Here is a 22,654-nt window from a genome sequence, read left to right on the forward strand (position 1 = left end):
TTCGCTATTAACTTGACATCCATCAATAACTAAGACCAATACGACCCAAAAAGTCTGTATCTTTCCCATCTGAAAACATCCGAAATGTCAGAAATGGAGAGTTCCCCGTCTGAAGTAACGACAGTCAAGCCAGAAATTGCAGAGGATGCTGAAAGCCTCGGAGATCTCAGTACAAGTATCCAAAAGTTTGTACAATAACTTGCTAGCAACAGTGCTTGTGTTAATCATCATTGCTAGGTTCTTTCACTCTTCCGCCTTCGCAGACCTCACTATAGTTACAAAGGATCAAGAACTCAAGGTGCATAGGTTGGTAATCTGCGGGCAATCCGGGTACTTCTCTCGTCTGTTTTCACGTAATTGGAAAGTAAGTACCTAGGGTTTTCTGGCCATAGGAGGAGCTGCGTCTAATCTGGACCTCCTAGGAAACAACAGAAGGCATTGTACGACTCGAAGAAAGATGATCCGAGAGCCATAGAAGCAATGATCCATTTTATGTACGGATTTACTTACGACGGAACCGGTGGCGGCCATCTTTCTCCCATGTTGTTTCACATCCAGGTATACCAGGTTGGAGACAAATATGATGTTCCAAAACTCAAGGACCAGGCGAGATGCAAGTTTGAAAACGCAATCGAGTTGTGCTGGGCAATGGATGACTTCCATCATGCTATTGCGAATGCATACTCGGCCACAAGCTTTGGGGATAAAGGACTTCGAGACCCTCTTGTCAGAGTATCCTTAGAACATATTGATGCCTTGCTGCAAGTTGAGGAATTCCGGCGAGTACTGACGGAAACACTGGGGTTTGCCGCTGACCTTGTCCAGACCCCCCACTGTGGTAAATCTTGGGGTCTAGAAAAATCGCCCTGATATTTTCTGCTACTCGGATCTGTTCGTTGTATCTAGAATGTTAGTTGTCTAAGATAAATCGAGTCTAGAAACACGACCAATATGACTCTGATAAAGAGGACTCCGTGCATCGCCTCGATTTTCCCTCCTGTATTCCGCTATCTATAAATACACCTCGGACTCCAATCAGTCCACCGATTCCTTCGATATATAACCAAAGCAACCCTCGGGACTAGAATTGTAATCCTTCTATATGACTCGCGATCTTCTGGCGTACAGACCTCGACCAGCTGGAAGAGATCCAAACTACTCCTAATAAGCCTTACCCTACTATCACTACACTCGAGGCAAGACAGATTCGTTCAAGCTTGGGCATATCGAAGCCCTGAAAAGGAATCACAGAAAACAAGAACGTTTACTTAAATGATTGCACACCAAGAATGCAGAAAGGGTAACTTACAGTCTTTATAGCTGTCTTATCTTCCCGATTTGAAATAGGATATGCGTGCTAACTTGAATTTACATAGGTATCTAGTATAAAGGACACCGAGACTGTATCTCCTACACTACAGGAACTCTCTGGCTGTATATATAAGTTGATTTTAGGTTTTTTTTTTTAAAAAAAAAAAGATTGTGGACTGGATCCAGCACAGTTGATATATAGATTAAGACTTCTGTTACTTTTATTACCTTGGGAGATGGCGTACATATTATCAAGACAAGATATCTCGGGGCTCTATTCGCTCTATTCATGCAGATTGTATTAACTACCAATACTTATATTTTGGGACTGCGTTCCCGGTATTCTATAAATACTTTACTATTGTTCCCATCTTACTATTCCAGATAGAAGAAGAGCCCCGTTCCGTTCCTACCATGCTTGTATTTTGTCAGGACGGGTAATGTTAAGGGGACAGGTATCTGACCTTCTGCATAGTTAGATACCAAGAGAATGATATTAATAGTACTTTCTCGCAGCAAAGGGACTTGCAGATATGATCCTGAAGGAAAACGCTTTGAAGAGCTTAACTTACCTCGGCTTTTAAGTCAACACAGGAGAGGATTCAAAAAAAGTCCTCAATGGGCCAGATGGTGGGAGAGATATACTTGAGCTGATTGAAGAAGTTAGACTGTTTATGGGAAGAATCGCGCTATCATCATCATTATCATTATTTGATAAGGAAATTCATAACCGTTAGCTAAGCAAGTTCGGAGGACAAGATATTGCTTGATTCGGACAGGCAAGAGGTAAAAGTTATAAGAACATCCTCCCGATGTTGGGGCTTTGTTGTTGCATCGCGCGCTGCTCGCTAGCCCGGTATCCTTATAACGGATATGTTCTAGTAAAACTTCACGCAATTCTTCCATGGCCCAGGAGAATTTTTAAAACTTTGTCCATGGTATCAGCCCTAAGTTTCCCACGCTGTTATTGCGTCTCTTGCCTGCTTAGCCGGAGAAGTGTGTACACAGCCAGAACGTTTGGAAGGATCTCTTACAGTATGTACTCCGGTACCCTGTGTGCCTTCAGTCTGAATGTGGTGGCAATGGACTTCAATACTATTCACTTGTACTCTCAGTAAACTTCGAGTCCGTCTCGTACCACCGACCAGGTGCCGCATATTTCCCACATTTCCGGCTGTCATAGTCCTTCCCCATGACCATACACTCAAGCTTCCTTTCCCAGGCATCCCGCAGGGGTAGCAAGCCCACCTTTTGCACCGGCCATGCAGAATATAGAAAGAAGTTCTTAAGACCGTCCCTTGCAAGATTAATAATAGGTTGAATAAGCCGTTTATAACTTTGCCATTCCTTGTTAATTATGGCCTGTGTAATGTGCCCATCAAAGTGGGTGCGTAGATACTCGCTGTCAGAAAGATCGAGCGTGAGAGAGAGTAGAGAACTGTTTCCAAATTGCTGAAGGCGGTTCACCGTATCGTCCCATTGCTCGTACCCACTAATGGGATCTAAAAGGAACTGTATCGACCTGATGTATTTTAAGGCATGGTTTGGAACAGAGTCGACAAATGGCACTAATTGATGAACGGCATTTGGTGTTTCCAGGTCATACCAATATTGCCGGCAGAGAAGAACAGAGTGCGATGCCACCTTGAAATGGTTGGAGGAGTAAAAGATCCGCGTGGCATCCTCGTGCATCTGCCGGTTTGTAAGAAATAGAGGCAAGGGAAATTTCCAGCATGAACACTCGAATGAGAAAACACCACTTCGTTGTAAGAACCCAAAGCGTTTATTCTGTACACTATCACATACAAAGCAGTGGTTAGGGTACGATATCTCATAGCTGGGGTTAAAGCCATATTTGGGCACCCAGACAAGATCGTAGGGTGCTACCAGGTCCGTGAATTCCAAAATCCGTTGTCGGATCTCCCATGGCATCTCGAACCAGATGACCTTGCTGACTGGCATCGATGATATCGGGCGACTGGTCATTTCCTTGGATAGATTGCACACAAGAGGGAGTAGCTTTTTATGATAGTCATTCTCAAATTCGGGGTACATTCGAATTGAGAATCCAGCTAAGACTGGGAGGTCTTTTAGTGGCTGGATGACAGCTGCGGCAAGATCATAGTTGTCCACATCGCAGACAACAGATAGCCGGAGACGGAATTCAGGAATGGATCGAGCAAGACAGCGACAAAAGCGTTTCCACTCTGTGATAAATATATTGTGGCCACGCGTCTGCATCGTGCTACCGCAAAGCAATTTGTTTGGATCTACTCTCGTGAGATAGTGATTTGATCTGCAGGTGGGGGGTCTTACATCGAAACATATCGTTCAAAATAACCCGCAAAAATTGCAAGCGCGCAATGGCATTTGGATGAAGTTTCTCAAGGCCCGAAAGTCCACCGGGTGCAGTTCGGATGACACAGAATCGATTCTGACTGTATAAAAGCGAGCTCACCTCCTGGGAGATATCTCGACAAGCAAGAAGTAACTGTATCGGAAGCGGCTCGCCCTTCCATGACTCTATATCACCACGGTGCGACACTGACGCATCCTCGACACTTTGGTTGAGCTCCTCTTCCGTCGGCGGCGTATTTAGGCTGATAGGGGATGATCGTGCAATCCCAGCGAGAAAATAGATTTTCTTTCGAATCTCATAGGGTAGGTCCAGGATCCCGGGCCCGTTTCGGGGTGGCTTCTGTGTGCGATGGGGTAATATGAGATATCGGTCGATAGATGTTTGAACCATGGCTTTGTATGAAAACAGATCCCGTTGCACCTGCGTATACACAGACGGCTACTTGGATAGAATGAAGTAGAGGGGCTTGGATAGGAAGTTGCAAATGGACTGATGAACTGATGAATGGATGAACTGGATTCTTGCATTGTATGAGGAGAGTTGAGTTCATCAGACGGCACGTGTTCCTGCAGCAAGGCTGTCAACTACTTTGTCCAATCCTGCGAGCAACAGTAGTAAGTACCTACCTAGTAATATAATAGTAAACGTTGTTATTATTATAATACTATTTATTAAGAAAGACGGCTCGTACACCACTAAATAAGCCTGTCCAAGGACTAGATAGATCATATCACGAAGACTTCAATCAATATAACTGCATATCCACTATACCCTGTATACACTTTGGCGCCTCAGGTATACTATCAGAGAGGCTGGTGCCTCAGGCGATACCTGATTCGGCACGGAAAAAATAACACATCCGGAGCGCTCCGGCAGGGGAATTTTCAAGCCATCTGATTGGTTCTTCAGCAGTCACCCGCTTGTAAATTGAAAAATCCTTGTGTTCAGTCTATAATGACTCCCTCTTTTACCCCTCTATATTTAATTTCCTTGATGATGCGAGCATAGCCATTTTCTTCATTCTTTCTATTCATCTCTTTTCTCACACTCCAATTCCTCTCCAATCCCTTTGCACTCTGTGTGCTATTTCCCCCTCTCTTTCCTCTCTTTCCTCAAAATAGGTAGTGGCGCAATGGCCACAGAATCCCCCAGTACTCTGGGGCGACTCCGTCAGTTTCCCCCACACCTAACTCACTACCCTGATATGAGGTGAACAGCTACTAAATCCCGTAGAGAGAGTCGATTCACTACCTGAAAACCCATTTGCGTCCCTTATTACGGATCAGTCGATTGCTATTATCCCCTCTTTCACCTTGGAGTCCGGTGTCACCCTTTATAATGTCCCGGTGGCTTACACTACCCGCGGCAAACTCTCCCCGGATGGCGACAATGCCCTGGTGATCTGCCACGCTCTCAGTGGTAGTGCAGATGTGGCAGATTGGTGGGGTCCCCTCCTTGGTGGCCCTGGACAAGCCTTCGATATATCGCGATTCTTCGTGGTCTGTCTGAATAGCCTAGGTAGCCCCTATGGCAGTGCCAGTGCCGTGACGTACAAAAATGGTGACCCGGAACAGGGCCTCTATGGTCCCGAGTTTCCGCTTACCACTGTCCGTGACGATATCAAGTAAGGACTTTGCTCTACCCATTATGGTCATGCGCCCTGCTAATTTAAACCAGGATCCACAAGATTGTTTTGGACGATCTCGGCGTCAAACAGATTGCTGCCGTCGTCGGTGGCTCCATGGGTGGTATGCTTACTCTCGAATACGCATATTTCGGAAAACAGTATGTCCGAGCTATTGTTCCCATCGCAACGTCGGCCCGCCATTCTGCGTGGTGTATTAGCTGGGGAGAGGCACAGCGTCAGAGCATCTATAGCGACCCGAAGTACGAAAACGGTTACTACTCGTTTGATGACCCCCCCGCTACTGGCCTAGGGGCAGCGCGCATGTCAGCTCTTCTGACCTACCGGAGCCGCAACTCATTTGAGTCCCGCTTCGGGCGGAACGTCCCGGACCCCTCCAAACGGCTAAATATTAACGGCACAGAGAGACTACCAACTCCTCCGAATGAACACTGGGCCATCCACAACGATGGTCACAAGGGCAATTGGAGCCCGAGCGGACGCAACTCTCCTGCGCCCGAAAAGAACGAAATTCAGTACATGGATCCGCAATTTTCTGGGACTAAAACCTTTAGCACAGCTGTCAGTCCCACCAATGGCAACACGCAGAAGCGGCCCCCCACTTATTTCTCTGCACAATCCTATCTTCGATACCAGGGAGAGAAGTTCGTGAAACGCTTCGACGCCAACTGCTACATCGCCATTACCCGGAAACTTGATACGCATGATGTCTCTCGACACAGGGCCAGTGGTACATCGCCAGAGAATGCGGTCCGGGAAGCTCTGTCTCAAATCCAGCAACCGGCACTAGTCTTGGGAATTGAGAGCGATGGGCTTTTCACTTTCGAGGAGCAGCAGGAAATCGCGGAAGGCATTCCCGACTCCAGGCTCAAGCGCATCGAGAGTCCCGAAGGTCACGATGCCTTCTTGCTTCAATTTGAACAAGTCAACCGCTATATCCTGGAGTTCTTCCGGGAGGTCTTGCCGGACATCATGTCCAAGACTCCTGCGGACAGTGCTACCGTCGATGGTGTTGGTAAACTGACAAAGAGCAGCACCTTTGGCGAAGCGGAAGTCGAAGACATCACCGCCTGGTAAGGACAAACAAGTATCCCGGATCTTGTTGGCGCAAGGACATGCTGCCTTCACCATTAGTTGACGCTCTGCCGAGGGTAGGGGTCCCTATGCCTTCTCTCGGCCCAGAGAGAACACGTCGGCGACCTCAACCATCGCCAGACCTTGAGGGAGTAGCGGTGCAATCTTTTGTTTTATTTTTTTTTCTAACCAGTCAGGGAGATGAGCATCCAACTGCCTCTCTCGTAACCAAAAAAAAACCCCAGGTCAGACTGTAAAGAAGCATCCAACTGCTCCCCATCATACAAGCCCTATACCACACGGTATCTTGCGGTTGCAGATCTCGTGAGGGTGATGGGCAATGAATTCCGCCCAGGAATAATTTACTTCACACTACATTAGACCGAATACGGCCACATACTATTTTACGTTTCTTCTTACATGAGTAATTTTTTGTATTCTCACTGAATAGACGGCGACCTTGTCCTTTTGAATCTTCATCCCTCTTTTAAGCCAATCAAGCAAATAGTATTCCCCGGAATACATAGAGCCGAAAAAGAAATAGATCCACAAACTGGATTACTGAGTAGTTTTTAAGATAATCTTTCTACAAAATCCCAGCCTCGATAGCAGCCCAACGGACCCCTCCCAATACAGGAACAAGATAGTTTGACTTGATTCCTGATACCGACAGGAACCAAAGAAGCTAATGTCGTGATGATATTTGAGCCTAAGCATCTTCGGAAACCTTTCGTATACCGGCCGAGATGAAGCTAGCGTAAGTAAATAACAGTCCCAAATATAATTCTCCAAGCATTGGGATGACTTGCTATCGCTGTCATCGTTGTTCGTACGTAGGGTTGGTCTATGGGCAGAGAGACATCAGCGATGCGTGACTGTCTAGGTAGGAGGCTCAAGCCATGGTGATAATTCCGATTCTGAGATATCACATTGAATCAGAGACATGACTCCATTCCATATGGGTCAAAGAATGGACAATCATCATCGGCGGAGGGGACAAGAAAGCAAGCCTCTTCTTGGCTCAGGCAGTATTCCGTACCTATCAAACCCCGGTACTTGACGAGGTTTTACGTCCCATTTTCTTGCCGATAGCTAATCATAAGTGATGGATCCATTCCAGCTGCTGGATCTGTCAGTCTCGTCCACCCCTTGATTTATCCCTTGGGAGCTTGGGCACCCCCCTTGCTAGAACTGTTCGACAGGCGAAGAAGATAGATAGACTCGGAGTGCTGAAACGGCGGCTGGCTATCTGGCTGACAGTGGCTTCTGGACTTGAAGTATATGTTCTGTGCTGTCTGTCCATCGTGCAAAGGCAGCCAATGTGTCCCCTAGTCATCATGTCATGGCTTTGCATTGAAGAACCAGCAGAAGGCATCAGATCGGGCAGCTTCCAACACGAGTCTAATGCACTGCGACCTCTTGGCCCTGTGTGATCCCCTCCTAACTGTACGGAGTATTGTATCTCTTCCACTCATGTCGATCCGGTTCCAGCCTCCTGGCCTAGTGTCAGTGTTCCAAACTTGTTTCTCAGACATGGCAAATGGGCAACCTCCCTTGTGCAGCGTCGGGGACAATAGTCCACTGCAAGAGTAAAGCGATTCTTTATTCCAAAACATGCTGGCTGGTGGTTTCTGAGTAGGTAGAAGATGTGAAAATGGTTCCACTTTTCCTGTGACGCTGTGTGACTGGAAACTTGGTTGTTCTTTTGGGGGGATTTCCCTACACATCTCTCTTCAGGTAACTTCTCTTTCTCTTTCCCCCCCACCTCCTCTTTATCCTCTTTATCCTCATTATTCTTACTTCATTTGGCCAGGGCTGGTCCTTTTGCTTTGTGAATCCATCAATCTTCAATTTAATAATCCCCTCCTTTTGCTCCGTCCACTCTGTTTGTTCTTGACCCTGCTGCTGTATCAGTCGCCTTCTCTCCTCCTCCCGAATGGAGCTCTTCCAAATACAGATCTGGCAGCTGGGTTTACTACTTGATTCCTGAGCTTTTCCTTGGGTTAGTCTTTCTTGTGTGAGATCATCACTTCCACCGAATTTCTTGCTTGCTGAAGCACCTTCTTCTTTCCTTTCCTTCCAGTTGCGACGCATATCTCAGATCTCAGCTCCCCCCCCCCCGCATTCCAGTCCATCCATCGCTCTGGACAACTTCTCTCATTAGTAAAAGCCAAATATTCTAATTTCTTGCCCGGGGCCAATAGTTGACATAGCTCATCTTCTTTTACTCCCCTGTGGTTGTTTGGGACTGGTTGCCCACCAGCAGTGTTTGTATTTGTGCCTGCTCTGTGCATGCTGGCAGTACCATACCTCATATATCGCGGTTCCAACTACTCAACAGCTCGAAGTATCTATCTACCTTGACTTTATTTTGGTTGATTTTCTCAGCCTGTGCATACTATGGACCTGTTCACAAAAACAGGCACTACTCTCAAGAAGCGCGCATCCTTGTCTTTTCGACTTGGTTTACAGGTATGCTCGAATATCTATTGTGTATGAGCAGCAACTAACAGGTCCATAGAAACCCACATTTGCTACATTAAATGAAGAGCCTACTCGTTATTATGACTTTGTGGACACACCTGTTCTATTCCGGCCTTCATCGCCTCTCATTGAGCGTCAGGAGATCTCTCCGGAACTAGAATCTAATATCAGATATGCTTGTTCCCTACTGGTATACAGAATCGAACAGGGTGTACCATCGCCTCACAGGCATCGACCAACTACGGCTATGAGCCCCAGAGGATCAGTCGAAGACTTGCGAATAAAAGCCCAGCTTGAGTCAAAGTACTTGGCTCCGAAAGTTGGACCCGAGGTGGCTGCCCGAAAAGGTAAATACGACTCGGGTGTTGTTCTAACCCAGCAGCCAAGTATCCAGACTATGAGAGCGCTTCATTCCCGATCTGGGGAACCGTCAGAATCCGAGGACAACAGAACCGGGTCAGTGTTCAGCAACAGTCGAACAGGCACATCTTGCTCGAGCACAAACACCAGTTATTCTCCCGGCCGGTCATGGACGTCGCCGGCCGTATCAAGTCCTAAACAGAATGCGATGCTGTCAATGACAGGCGGGAATGTCATGGGGTGTGTGCAACAAGAAAACTATGATACAAAAGCTTTTCTCAGCAGCTCGTTGAAATCAGAAGCATCTCCTGAAGATGATAGTGTATCCGAAGACATTGAAGTATTCTTGGACGCTGACACTTCTACCGACGAAGACGGGGCTCCTCTTTTCTCCTCTCCCCAAGCACTAAACAATGCATCACCCAGCTTGGGAATCACCAAAGACCCCAAGTCAAAACGCCAGTCCACATTACGAGACCAACCCACTGAATCGTCAATCCAGGAATCCAACCTCATCGGTCTTGGTGCCTCCGGCCTCGAGCAAAGTATCAATCCACCAAGCATAATCATCGACAGTCGTGGACGCACGCACATTCTCACAGCTGAAGAAGAAACTCAACGCCTGGAAGATCTCCAACAAGCAGTGATGGCCAAGATGGAAACAGGTCTCATCAAATCCAATCCCATCCGTCATCCCCTGCCCTCGCAATGCGAGAACGCCAAAGACCAGAACGGTACTAACTCTCGACCCCGATCCAGCGCTTTTCGACTCAAATCCTCTTGGCCCGCCAAAACAAGCAACAAAACTGCACCTTTCAACCAAAAAGTTCAATTTCAGCAAACCATCACCACTACGACTGCTGCTCAACAATCCGTCTTCAAAAAGCTAGCTAGCTTTTTCTTCTCTGAACGAAACACTCCTCCCTGCGCCGGAGAGTAGATCCCATTCCCTCTCCGGCACAAATCAAATTCAGCATCATTTTTGTTTTCTTTCCACATAAAAATTTCCCCCGCCCAAGCCAGCTTCAAGTGTCTAGGAAGGGGACACGGTAGAAATGAGAAGAATGGTCCATCAACCTCGCTCTCAGGATATAATCGATTCAAAGAAAACGCACCCTGCTAGCTGGAAAGAACACTCACACTCGACCTTCCTCAAGACGCAATGTCAACGTCAGCTATCTACTATACGTACATATTACATACTCACTCCACTTCCCGCCCTCCCTGCACTCCCCGTTCTAGTCTGGGGTATGCATTAGTATACTCCGCCGATCTCTTGGCAGATATTCTCCAGATTCTCTGGGTTCTTTGAGATTAAAACTGACGGGAGTTGATTTGCAAGGTTAAATAAACGGTGCTCGGTATTCCTTTTTTTTTTCTTTTTTTTTTTTTTTTTTGCTGCGGTTCTACAGCACCAGCAGATTCTACGTTAAAGGGTAGGTGGGAATATCAGGGTAGCTACGGAGTAGGTAGTCGGTGGAATGTTGGTTGAGTTAGGGCATAGATCTCGTGGCGTTGCTGGTATTGGCAGCAGCAGTAGTACATATTTCAATCTCCTTAGGTATGCAGATGAATATCGAAGAGGCATCTTACTGTTATTGTCAAGTTTATTTCCCTCCCAGCTTGCAATATATAAAATCCACTCATTGTAGCCTTCTCAGCGGGGTGTCCTCATAAGATTATTGGATGTATTTCTCATCTTCATACCCTTCATTTACTTGTGGAAAGCCAGCTCAAGAAAAAGAAAAAAAAAATGTATCTACAGGCCTATCCAGAACCGGGTCTTTTCAACAGTAAATGAAGACTTGAGAGTTTCCTCCCCAGTGCCCGTAATGAGAACCTCATATCTGCCTTTCTCGGAGGCCCACATCTCGCGCTTCTCATCCCACCAACTTGTAGCTAGTTTCTTTTCAACAACGATATCAACAGTCTTCTGCTCACCCGGTTCAAGTGTGACCTTTGCGAAGCCCTTGAGTTCTCGGACAGGTCGGTTGACATTGGTAGATGGCGGGATGACCCAGAGCTGGACGGTCTCTGCACCAGCAACCTTACCGGTGTTTGTGACTGTCACGGTGGCGGTGATTGGTTCGCCATCACCGATCTTAGGCTGTTCGGGAGTAGTATTGAGGATGAGGTCGGAGCGAGAGAAGGAAGTGTAGGACAACCCGTAGCCGAATGGGAAGAGAGGTGCAAGGTCGACCTTTTCATAGTAGCGGTACCCGACATAGATATCTTCACCATAGAGAACACGACCGCCCTCTGAGCGGAAGTTGAGGTAGGCTGGATTGTCTTGAAGACGGACGGGGAAGCTGAGGGGGAGTTTGCCGGAGGGATTGACGTCGCCGTAGAGTACATCAGCAATACCATTGCCGCACTCGTTTCCACCGAACCAGGCCTGGAGGAGCACCTTGGACTTACTCACCCATGGCATAGTCACCGGGGTACCACTTTGGATCACGACAACACTATTCGGGTTGGCGTCAAGAACGCGAGAGATCATCTCATCACTGCCTGGGGGCAGGTCCATGTGGTCTCGGTCGTGCCCCTCAGTCTCCCATTCGCTAGTAAGACCGGCAAACACAACAACCTGATCCGCATTGGTAGCCGCCTCGACTGCCTTGGAAATCAGCTCCTCTTGGGTTGTACGGCGGGCAGCGCCAAAACGGAAGCCTCCGGGGCCAAAGACCACCACTCCGCGGGTATCGAGATCTGAAGTAGGCGCACTACCGAATTGTAGGACCACCTTATATGTTTGTCCCGCTTTGAGTTCCTTGGATCCCCGCTCTTCCACGGTTCCGGTGCCAAAGAAGGCAGAGCCTGGGCGCTGGTTCTTGGAATTGTCGACCACGAGTTCGCCATCAACGAGGAGCTTACCGGTTCCGACCACAGTAACGCCAAAGTCGTAGATGCCATCCTGTTCGGGAGCGAAGAAACCTTCCATATCAATATAGTAGGTAAAGGACTTGATTTTGGGGTGTCTGTAGTCCATCAAGAAGCCGAGAGAAGATACAAGATGCAGCTCGTGAAGCAGCTCTCTGTTAGGGCTGGATGCGGGCTCATCATAAACACGGAACATGAAACCAGTCTTGCCATCCTCGGTCTTCATATGAGGACCAAGCTGAGGAAGATCCTTGTGGGAGTATACACCTTGGCTGAATTTTACTTCGCCCTGGCTCTTTGCAGACACGCCGTCAAAGGGGGTCACAGTATAGTACGCATCAAGCGATGCAGAGCCACCACCGCAGTAGGCGGCAATTTTGGTATTGGGTCCAATAACAACAATGGACTTTTCCTTGCTAAGGGGGAGAATGTTATCTTCATTCTTCATGAGTACAATGGACTCTGCAGCAGCTCGACGCAGCAGAGCTTTGTCCTCGGGGCGGTTTAAAACTTTCTCCTCTGCACCCTCGGGGATACCCAGTGGCTCAACATAATTAATGAGGTTCAGGATGTTACGAACACGCTCATCCATAACAAATTCTGGAACTTTATTTGATGATATGGCATGTGCCAGGGCATCGCCGCGCCAGCGTGTCTTTCCTGGCATCTCTATATCGAGACCAGCATTGATTGCCTCCGAGGTGCTATAGACACCAAACCTAGGGAACCAGCTCAGTATACTTTACCCACAGAGCGATTCAAGACGGTTATTTTAAATACTTACCAATCACTCATCACAAGACCATCCCATCCCCACTCTTTGCGGAGAATATCTGTGATGATTTTCTTATTCTCACTCACGTGTGTACCATTAACTTTGTTGTATGCTGTCATAACGCAAGCTGTCTTGCAGATGCGCATCGCTAAATGGAAGGGCATAAGGTATATTTCGCGCAATGCACGATCCGTGATGATGGAATCGACAGCCAAACGCTCGTGCTCCTGGTCGTTACACACAAAGTGTTTGAGACAGGCTGCTACTCCCTTTTCCTGAATACCCTTGGAGCAGTTACCTGCCAAGATACCAGAGAGAACACCATCTTCGGCAAAGGACTCGAATCCTCGACCGCCTAATGGGGATCGTTGTGTGTTGATAGTAGGGCCCAGGATGACATGGGCACCTTTAGCGATTGCTTCCTCTCCCATCAACTGACCAACACTGTACAGAAGCTCCGCGTCCCAAGTAGCTCCCAGAGCTGTGGCACAAGGGAAGCACGCCGCAGGCACGCCATTAAAGAAGCGGGTTCCACGGACACCATTGGGGCCGTCGGACATGCGCAGAGAGGGAACATTGAGGCGGGGAACGGAAGCCGTATGCCAGAAGTCAATTCCTAAAAACCGGGAGTACAAGATGAGTTCCAAGCTCAAACAGATGAGGAAATCCCAGGACCGGTAGTTAGCTATTCAGGCATTCTTACCAGAAGTGAGAGCTATCTTCTCCCCGATCGTAAGTTCCTCAATGGTCTTTTCCACGTCTAGCTTGGGCATTGTGAAAGACGTGCGGTGGGTGAGCCGGACTTCCTCCGACCTACCTAGGTACAGAAGAAGAAAGAAAATAAATGAGAAAGGGAAAAAAACAAGATTGGGCGCGATCTAGAAGAGAATCAACGGCGATAGATAAAGGTAAAGTAACCACCGGGCAAGCACAAGCTGACGCAATAAAGGATGAGGCAAGAACTTTAGGCAAAAGCGACCACCGCCGTGGGAGTCGGAGCTATAGATATACTGCGGTATCCACCAGTTGGGGGGATGACAATCAAAGGTACCGAGTTATCAGTGAGAGTAGATCCAACAACAGGCGCTTGGAAGGGGTGTCCCGCATCTCCCCGTCTGGGAATCAATGACTAAAACGCCACAAGCAGTTCAAACAATGCAAGAATCGTGGGCCCGAACGCCGAAGTTCTTCCACCAGAGGAAGAGGAACATGCGGCTGGAAACGCGCGCCATTTCGGAGGGGCTTGAAACGGAGAGCGGTGATGGTGGTGATGGATAATAAGCGGTGCATGACTAGGTTAGTTGCCCCAAGAACACGAGGGACGAGGAAGGATGGGGGAAACGTCAAATCAAGGCCTATCCTGAGCAGCCAACTAAAATGGGCACGGAGGAAGGTCCGAAGATCAACCAACCGGCAGGTTTGGCGGCACTGGTGGGGGAGCCGCGGAGTGTCGGACCGAATCGCCTGTACAATGGAAAGTTGGGCGAGAGTTGTTGATAGGAGGACAGATAATGTCATTAGAAGAGGCAAGATGTGAGGAAAAAGTTGATGTGAAGCTGGAGAAGGATGGATTAGGAGTCGGGGAAGGACGGAAAGAGGAAGAAAGTGAAAAGATCCAGAAAAAGTAGACCAGACCAGACCAGGTGACTTCTTACATCCTGAGGCCAACTACGGCATCATCATATATCAAACTTAGCCTACCTGTCTGCCAAATTAACCATCAATCAATCCGTCTATAGAAAGCAGGGGAAATCTCCATTGGAAGTTGTATATTGTTGTCCCATGCTTGATGCTTCTCGAGCAGACATAGTAAGTAGTCTCGCGATCCCATCGGCCGTTTTCCCAGTAAACCAATTAGAAAGGGGAGAAAGAAATTATGGAAATAGAACAAATGGAAGGATGGATAAGAGAAAATGGAACAAAAAAAAATACACCTAGGTTTGCTGAAGGCAGGAAAGCCTAGAAAGGTAGGAGAGAGAGCCATAGTATAAAAACAGGAAAAAAAATGTAATCCCGGCCCAACAATGCGCAGATGATATCAACCAGAAATCAAGCGATGAAAACCTAAACAGAGGAACAGAGAAACCATTGCGTCGTATTAAGCTCCCCGACGAGGGCGCTTGCTCTCACCCCCCATCCGCGACCCCCCACGGTTGCTTCCTTCACTAGGTCCGCCTTCATCGCCTCCAGGCCGTCCTCGTTTGCGATGAGGTGCGCCTCCACTACCACCCTCACGATGGTAATTGCGCTCGCGCGGTCGATCACGGTTCCTGTCACGTTCGCGGTCGCGTCCTTCCCGTCCGCTACCGCTCCATCGTCGATCGTCTTCAGAACCAGCAGGAGGGGGCGGCGGGGGCGGCGGTGGAGGAGGCTGCGCTCCATGTGAGTGTGACGAAGGAGGGCGCAGGCGTCCTTCATGCTCCTGATTGACCTCGGAGGCATCATCTCTGTCACGACGCCGGCGATTATCATCACGAGAACTAACCCCTCGGCGTGATGCTTCGCGGGATTCGTACCGTTCTTCCCGACTAGTCCCCGTAGCCGCATCGCTTCTACGGCTCCGCTCACGGTTTCGATCTCGACCATTCTCTCGTCGACCGCTGCTTCGTGTGCCATCGTCCTCATCTCCACGGCGATCACGGTCCCGTTCCCTTTCATGCTCGCGGTCCCGATCGTGTGAAAAACTCGCGCCAGATGAGTAACGCATAGATCGCCGGCTATCAGACCCGGAGTCATCTACAGTTTCATTTCGGGCGTTGGGGTTCAGTCGACTGCGGGGAGGACCATCTTCTTCGGCATTGCCAGATGTACGGCTCGCGAGAAGATCAGGCCTGCTTGGGGCCGACAAGCCCGAACGAGACCCATCTTCCTGGCCGCCCGATGTTTGGGGTCGTGACGACTGAGGGGAGGAGCCACGGGCACCCGCAGCCTGTCGAGCCGCCCCACGGCCCCTGACTGACGGACCAGGGCCTCGGTCTGCAGGGCCGCCGGACTGTTGGAGCATGTTATTAATTCCGGCAAATCGCTTATCGCTGCGCCCACGCTCCCCACTGAATCCTGGCCCGGGGGGAGGCGCGCGGGAGGCAGGAGACGGTCCAGTTGGTGGCCCGGCTCCACGAGGTCCTGACGGAGGAACGACAGCGGCGGGGGGCGGTGGAGGATGGGAGCGCATTCCAGAACCAAAGCTATTGTCCAAAGATGGTTGCTGTAACGCTTTGAGGCGATCCGGGTGGATGCCACTTGCTTCTAGTTTGTCGGATCTTGGAGATGGAGGAGTTGCAGAAGTAGGTTGGTCATTTCGCAACCCTTGACGCCCGGGGCCTGTGGGTGGCGCACGTTCGGGTAGTGCTGGTCCACTGCCAGAGGATCCTGCTGGAGCATGAGCAGGCTGGTTTCGTCCACCTCGGCCAGATGGATTCCTGCTTCTAGGGCCGGAAGGAATATCAGGAATTGGCTCACGGGGCTCCGGTGCTTCCATAGAAGTTCGTGGAAGTCGGTCGCTGCGTGGCCCGGTTGGCAAATCTTCACCCCGCGCGGGTTGCGGGTTAAAATTGCCAGATCGACGGTCATCAGAGGGGAATCGCTCGGGACGATTGGGGAGTTCGATCCTTTGGGGAGATGCTCCTCGGGTTGGTAGAGTTCGTCGGTCATCCCTCTCTTGACGTTGCGATTCCCCACGACGGAAACCATCCCCCGGTCGATCAGATATATCGTGAATCAGATCAGCACGGTCGGGATGCGTCTGCGGGCCAGCAGGCCTAGTGGGAAGGTTCTCGCGGATATCAGGAACTCGAAGGCGGCCAGATCGATCAGGCCAGTCTCGATAGGAAGGGCCACGGAATGGCTCATCTGCTGGTGGTCTTAGAGGATAGTCCCTATCCAATCGTCCAAAATTTCTCCCATCTCCAATAGGCTGGTCAAATGACCGGCCAAAGTCATGCTCACTGTTAAACCGGCCACCCCGAGGGTATTCCGAGTGACGGTCTCGTCTTTCATCCAAAAGGTCAGGCCGCGGGGGTAACCTTCTATCATCTAGGTGAGAAGTACTGGCTGAATGGGGTTGAGAACGAGAAGCCCGGGCACCACCAGGTGCTCTTGCCTGGTCAAACTGCTTTGGCGTATTTGCTGCCCTTCTGGAGTCTGGAGCTTTCGGTGTGGCCTGAGGCCCAGCAGGAGAAGGGGAGGGCCGGGACTGAGATGGAACATCTTCTCCAGTACGGTTTTCGGCAGCCAACTTGTCAGTAGAAGCTTCCCCAGTTGTCGGATCTTGACTATTTGCTGGCCGTCCTTCGTCGGCTGAAGTTTTGTTGGTAGGTTTATCGGTCTGTTGCGCGTCATGTTCAGCGGGATTCTGTGCATTCTGCTGGTTATCATCGGTATCCTTCGCTAGAGCATCGGCCATCTTTGCGTCCTCAATTTCCCCGTCTTCCACTTCCTGTTTTGAAGTCGTCTCCGATTGCACAGCACCTTTCGACCTATAAGTACGCAATTAGAACCTCAAATCGTAAAATTTGAAAAATTCCCAATTTGCGGTATGGACTTACCCAGGGGCGCCCATGGGCTTAAACTCCGGTACAGTAGCATTTAATTGGGTCGGGGTAGCCGATTGTGGTCGTGAGATAGATGTCTTTGCGCCAGTTTTGTCATTTTGGTTGCCTTTGCCTGAAGCTGGCTGGCTGGTAATCATGAAAGCCTGCGGGAGCATCCATTTCTTCTCACGGCGGTTGAGATCACCGATCAAAGAGGCCGCGGGAATTTTCACATCATCTCGCTCATCATTTTGACTTAGATTGTTCACACTGGTAAGCATGTCACGACCAATCCAATTGACGGCCGGGAAGTGTTGTACAATCGCCTTGAGTACACTGATAGCATTTCGGATATGCATATATTCACCCCCATTCAAGCAAATCTTGAGCGCAGAGGACAAAAGACGATGCCACTTGTAAAGCAGGCGGCGAAAATCTTCGTACTCAAGGAAAGTTGTAGGCTTACCTTCCGGGTCGACAGTCATGGCAAACCCGGGAAGGTCCTTCTTGTTTCCAAAGGCTTCTTTTTCGTAGACGTTCTTGTCAGCATGCCAACGACTTAGATCACGAAGAACCTCATTTAATAAGCGGCCAAGGTTGTCGGCTTCCCTCGATGTTGATTGGAAAATCAAAGCGGTAAGCCTGTGCTCGCGGAAGAGCTGATCTAACAGGCCCACAGTGCGGAAATTGGGTGCTCCGGTTGTATGAAGAAATTTTAGCATCTTGAAGCAGTAAAATGCATCAATGGGAGACAGAAGCAGACGAGGGAGGAAACACTGTTCTAGCAGCGCGATGTGCAAGGAGTCGTGCTTGCCTCGCATACCGACAAACCATCGGTCCTTCTCCTTTTGCAACCTCGCTCTTGTCTGACCATAAGACTTCAAGTGAGCTTTGTTCTCATCTAGAATCCGGTCTTGAAGCTGTGTGATCTGCTTCTTTTCCCTCTCCTTTCGTTGAGTTCCCGCAACACTAATGTCTGATCGGTCATTACCGATAGCAATGACTTTCTTCTTTAAGCGGTCAATTTCGTCTTCATAAGATTTCTGGGGTATATGCACGTCGTAGAGAGAAAGTTGCCAAAAGGCGACGTAGAAGGGCAGACCCACGGCTCCCCAAGTTTCTGAGGGAAGGACTGACTTGACCTGGTCTTGGAGGTCTTGCATGACCGGGTTCAAGGGCGGCGAGTCACTCAGTGCCGGACCAGTTAGCTTTTGTTCCAGAGCCTGTGCACCAGCGTCAACTAGCTTATCAGGTTCCTCCTGGTCGATGTCCATTTGGCTGGCCGCCAACGGTTCAACTTCCCCATCATTTGTTTCTATCTTTTCCACCTCCGCTTTGAGGGCAGGGACTTCGTCAATTTCTTTCACTTTCGCTGCGCTCACAATATCCTGGGAGCTCTTGTCAAGATCACTTAGTCTCTGGGCAACACTTGGCCGTCGGATCCAGAAGGCAACTTCAGGTTGAATACCAAAGTCACGAATAAGAGATGCAAGGTCGGGAACAAACGAGTCGAACTCATCAACTGACAAGTTGCTGCGAAGGAGGTCCAAATACTGAGCTAAAATACGATGTATCTCGTCGAATATGTTTCCTAGTAGCTTCAGCTCGGACGACGCTTCAGATTCTTTGAAGATACAGGTTAGGCGCTCTTGCGCAATGGCAATGAGCAATTGCCCGGCAAGCCTCGAAACTGTGAGAGATTTGATAAGCCGTTTTGAAGTTGTCTTTGATTCGTGTCGTTTATCCAAAAGCTGGAGGATGGTTTGGGATTGTAAGATATCACCTCCCGCCATTGCTTGTATTTGGGCGTCATTAAAATTGGTGTCGGTGATAATGCCCGCCATGGAGCTGATCATCTGTTCCAGAACAATAAGATCGGTAGAGTTGTTTTGTCGAAGCTGCTCGACGACGTATTGTAAAAGGGGAGCGGGATCCATCACTGAGTACCGTTTGAAAGTTCTCCCAGCAAAGGTTGCCAGGGCGTTAAGCCATCGGCTTGTCAGTAATCCACCTTCCTGGACTCGGCTTCTCCCCTTTTGCCCGAGAGAGTTGATTAAGGACCAAGTCAAGATATCGTAACCAAGATAGGTGAAATAACGCGCGCACTCCACAACGACCTCGATTAGATTCTCGTATGATTCGATCTGACTGATCGCGACATTGATGACAATTCCGGGGTTTGCGTATGCGATCTTCGCCAATGCTCGAGCCATTGGGCGTATGTTGGTCTTGCTCAATCTCTTCAGAACATCCTTCGTTTCCGCCCGCGCTTGATCGAAAGCAGACTTTATATCAGGAAGACGAGATGTTTGGCCGAAATACCACTCCGCGTACATGTTGTATCTGGTCTCCCTTGGAAAGAAGCTTATAAGATCAAATATTTCATTGACCACACCGGGGTTTGCCTTGGTAAGACTAATGGCAGGAACCAAAAGGCGCTTGCAAAGATCCTGCCAGCGCGCCTTATTTTCAGGGGAATCATCCTTAACGAGGCTATCCTTCCCAATTCTGGCAAGTTTAGTAAGAAGACTCGGATCCTGTCCAATCTTGTGTCCAGAAAGGTTCAGGAACGAAGAGCAAAGCGCGAAGACATCATCAACCGACTGGCATATGGGAATATTGTCGGCCCAGTCATCCCAATAAAATCGGTAATCTGTGCCGTCATTTGTATCTTCTTTGTCCAGCTGTGCCCATCGTAACACTCGCCTGGGCGGCGCTTGCGCTAGGCGGATATGACCCTTTGGTACTCCAGCTTGGTCATGGCTCGGGATTTGCTTTTGCTCTCGGAGTGCCTCCACTGGCGGCAACGGGCGTAGAGAAGCATAGATCTTACTTAGACAATGATGCAGGATGCGGTGGATGTATTCGGGAAGTTCGGGATAGTTATCCATGAGCCATGGGAATTTGCTCAGAATGAAGAGGGATTCTGGTAGTGCGCCAATAGCGAGCAGACTCTTTAAGAGAAGGACTTTCTGGTCTGACGGTTCTGGCAGCTCGTTTTCCTCGGGTTTCGCCGCCGCAGATTTGTCTGCCTCTTGATCTTTCCCTGGTGTCAGGGAACGTGCTTCTGATTCGCGAATACGAGGAATAGGTAATGTATCATCTGAAAGAGCACCAGCCATCATGAGAGCATTAACGCCTCCACCAGGACGTGCGGCTCTCTCCCGTTCTGCCTTTTCTTTCAACTTCTCCTCTTTCAGCGCATCCATCGAATCGTCGGGCCGCCAGAGGTGAGGGTATAAATCGCGGAGAGAAATAAAGCCAACTTTGATCAATAATGCGGCCAAGTAGATGAGATTATACGGTAGAATGTCGGACTTGGAGCGAGCCTGTGAAGAATAGAAACGGAGTTTGAATCCCAGAAGTTGCGCGGCGACCTGACTTCCCTTGGGGGGCAATGTACCCGTCTCCTCGATCCATTTGCGAGTATCAGCCTCCTCGCCGGACAGACTGTTGGTTTCAGGGAACAACTGATTCAGCTCCTTCGCCGAGACCGGTTGACGACCAATCTCAAAGAAACCCCGAATACCAATTTGCCTGATTCGATCCCAAAAGTCTCGATCACGTTGTGCATTCGCATGCAGAGCGTCTGCGCGCTCTTCATCAGTTGTTACCCACCCAGAAGATCCTGGCAAGGCCCAATTAGGAAGCCCTGAGTCGCAAGGACCTCCCACTATGGTGTGCAGAATATGCTCCTTCGGCCACCAAGAGCTGGCCCGCAAAAGTTTCACGAAAAATCGATACTGTTTGACCAGAACAGCAGCAAAAACATCGAGAGTGACGTCCAAAACACGGCCAACATCCATATCAAAAGCACCGATCATCGCTTTGACCCTCTCAAATGTATCCTCCACAACCTCGCTGGATGGTGGTTCATTGTTACTTGTGGCAAATAATTCTGTGAGCAACTTCGAGTAACCTTCAGATTCCTCACGTAGCAGGTTGTAGTTTGACTGGCGATAAAGAAGATTGGTCTGTTTACGAATACCCATTCGAGCGAACGTGTCGCGAACAAGACCAAGGGATTGAAGAAGAGGAGTTTCAAGCTGAAGGCGCATGAGAGTGGGGTTAATCCCCGTAGAAAACACTAACGGTCTCAGGGCGAAATTTGAAGTGTCGGAGTCGGTCACGATCGATAGAGTATCCAAGAACAGGGAGCGAGTGTCAAGAGGAGCAGAGGGTTGGTCCTGGCCTTCCATGTGAATATACTCTGCAGAAACCTCCTCTCCAATAATCTCCTTCACTGTTGAGCCAGCTTCCTCTGGTGGGAGCCGTCCATCCAGCCCACATCGAATGAGTTCTTGGTATATTGAGGCCAGTACTATCATATCCTGACCATCCCTAGCCTGCATGCCTTCCGCCACAAGTCTCTGTTTCCCTGTAGCTTTCCAATCGTCAATCATATCACTAGAAACATACTTATAGTGATAGGACGGTGGCGGTCCGGCTGGTGGGACATGTACTGGGACTGTCGGGGACATGCGCGACTGGGGGGTCGGAGTAGGTTGGTGTTTGGCTTGCGATGGCCCTTGTGACTGTGATTGTGTCGGCTGTAGTTGGGGTGTCATCGATGCTATGCCATTCATCTGGACCTGATCCGATCCATCTCTCGCGGCGGGCGTGCTGGGAGGAGACATGGCCGCATCCACCCGACCACCCGGAAAATTTTGACTGTCGTTGCTCGGCCGCCGACCAGCATTACTATGCCTTCCACCTCGACTTGGCTGTCTTCGTAGCCTACCGCGCGCGTCGGAGTTATCGCGAGATTGCGGTGAATGCGAGCCATGGTTTTGTTGCGCCATGTTGAGGTTGCCCGGTCGGTGAGGTGAAGGACGTGGGCCGTCGTTTCCAGAGTCAGCAGACCACGGCCTTTCAGCTTTCTTCCTCTTTCCTCCGGCTCCTGGAGCCATGACAGCTTCCGTCTAAGCTCGAACGCTCAGGCAGAGAACCGATATGTTCCCGACAGGTCGCAATTCATGGGGCGATCCTAGACGTTGCAGATCGCATTAGCTTCATGGAGGTTTAAAAACGAGGATAAACGGGAGGACATGATGAAAATTCGAACGAACTCGAGATGGGGAAGCACAATCTGCAATGGAAAATATCATGCGAGTCCAAGGTTGGAGGAAACGCGACACCTGGGGAAAAGTCGAGAATTCGCTAGTTGGGCCCCGGACGTAATAATCGTGACTACCCAGACCAAGGCGGCGCTTACCCCGTTTATCGCGCTTGTCTCG

General features: G+C 49.4%; 7 protein-coding genes across 7 annotated transcripts; 3 read left to right on the forward strand and 4 right to left on the reverse strand.

The window, feature by feature from the left end:
• Positions 1 to 84: 84 nt before the first annotated feature.
• P175DRAFT_0528311 (uncharacterized protein) lies at positions 85 to 870 on the forward strand (the record flags this gene model as incomplete). Its single annotated transcript, XM_040899599.1, has 3 exons — positions 85 to 185; positions 238 to 364; positions 433 to 870. The coding sequence occupies 3 exons, from the start codon at positions 85 to 87 to the stop codon at positions 868 to 870; spliced, it is 666 nt and encodes a 221-aa protein (XP_040756192.1).
• Positions 871 to 2,311: 1,441 nt separating this feature from the next.
• Positions 2,312 to 4,410, reverse strand: P175DRAFT_050882 (uncharacterized protein). Its single transcript, XM_040898382.1, has 3 exons — positions 4,297 to 4,410; positions 3,628 to 4,236; positions 2,312 to 3,581 (listed from the first exon to the last, which is right to left on the reverse strand). Exons 2-3 carry the CDS (start codon positions 4,058 to 4,060, stop codon positions 2,407 to 2,409), a joined length of 1,608 nt encoding a protein of 535 aa, XP_040756193.1. The 5' UTR covers positions 4,061 to 4,236; positions 4,297 to 4,410; the 3' UTR covers positions 2,312 to 2,406.
• A 392-nt stretch (positions 4,411 to 4,802) lies between these two features.
• On the forward strand, positions 4,803 to 6,392 carry met2 (homoserine O-acetyltransferase; the record flags this gene model as incomplete). The annotated part of the gene is made up of 3 exons (XM_040895768.1): positions 4,803 to 4,839; positions 4,904 to 5,294; positions 5,348 to 6,392. The coding sequence occupies 3 exons, from the start codon at positions 4,803 to 4,805 to the stop codon at positions 6,390 to 6,392; spliced, it is 1,473 nt and encodes a 490-aa protein (XP_040756194.1).
• A 2,397-nt stretch (positions 6,393 to 8,789) lies between these two features.
• On the forward strand, positions 8,790 to 10,275 carry P175DRAFT_0538920 (uncharacterized protein; the record flags this gene model as incomplete). Its single annotated transcript, XM_040900332.1, has 2 exons — positions 8,790 to 8,861; positions 8,911 to 10,275. The coding sequence occupies 2 exons, from the start codon at positions 8,790 to 8,792 to the stop codon at positions 10,171 to 10,173; spliced, it is 1,335 nt and encodes a 444-aa protein (XP_040756195.1). The 3' UTR covers positions 10,174 to 10,275.
• Positions 10,276 to 10,906: 631 nt separating this feature from the next.
• Positions 10,907 to 13,835, reverse strand: P175DRAFT_050921 (beta-glucosidase H). Its single transcript, XM_040898409.1, has 3 exons — positions 13,592 to 13,835; positions 12,898 to 13,504; positions 10,907 to 12,832 (listed from the first exon to the last, which is right to left on the reverse strand). Exons 1-3 carry the CDS (start codon positions 13,659 to 13,661, stop codon positions 10,993 to 10,995), a joined length of 2,517 nt encoding a protein of 838 aa, XP_040756196.1. The 5' UTR covers positions 13,662 to 13,835; the 3' UTR covers positions 10,907 to 10,992.
• A 17-nt stretch (positions 13,836 to 13,852) lies between these two features.
• Positions 13,853 to 14,406, reverse strand: P175DRAFT_0528316 (uncharacterized protein; the record flags this gene model as incomplete). Its single annotated transcript, XM_040899600.1, has 2 exons — positions 13,853 to 14,017; positions 14,083 to 14,406. The coding sequence occupies 2 exons, from the start codon at positions 14,404 to 14,406 to the stop codon at positions 13,853 to 13,855; spliced, it is 489 nt and encodes a 162-aa protein (XP_040756197.1).
• Positions 14,407 to 14,986: 580 nt separating this feature from the next.
• P175DRAFT_0427766 (putative THO complex component (Rlr1)) lies at positions 14,987 to 22,327 on the reverse strand (the record flags this gene model as incomplete). Its single annotated transcript, XM_040893265.1, has 2 exons — positions 14,987 to 17,363; positions 17,433 to 22,327. 2 exons carry the CDS (start codon positions 22,325 to 22,327, stop codon positions 14,987 to 14,989), a joined length of 7,272 nt encoding a protein of 2,423 aa, XP_040756198.1.
• Positions 22,328 to 22,654: the final 327 nt, after the last annotated feature.

The sequence above is a fragment of the Aspergillus ochraceoroseus genome, assembly GCF_002846915.1.
Source record: "Aspergillus ochraceoroseus IBT 24754 chromosome Unknown P175scaffold_1, whole genome shotgun sequence".
In the NCBI taxonomy this organism is placed as follows: Eukaryota; Fungi; Ascomycota; class Eurotiomycetes; order Eurotiales; family Aspergillaceae; genus Aspergillus; species Aspergillus ochraceoroseus.

Bases quoted from the DNA above. Each gene is read 5' to 3' on its own strand.
- P175DRAFT_050921 (XM_040898409.1), bottom strand. From the start codon at position 13,661: ATGCCCAAGCTAGACGTGGAAAAGACCATTGAGGAACTTACGATCGGG. The intron at 13,505-13,591 runs GTAAGAATGCCT...CCCGGTTTTTAG, and splicing joins GAAGATAGCTCTCACTTCTG to GAATTGACTTCTGGCATACG. The intron at 12,833-12,897 runs GTAAGTATTTAA...CTGGTTCCCTAG, and splicing joins GGTCTTGTGATGAGTGATTG to GTTTGGTGTCTATAGCACCT.
- P175DRAFT_050882 (XM_040898382.1), bottom strand. From the start codon at position 4,060: ATGGTTCAAACATCTATCGACCGATATCTCATATTACCCCATCGCACA. The intron at 3,582-3,627 runs GTAAGACCCCCC...TCACGAGAGTAG, and splicing joins TTTGAACGATATGTTTCGAT to ATCCAAACAAATTGCTTTGC.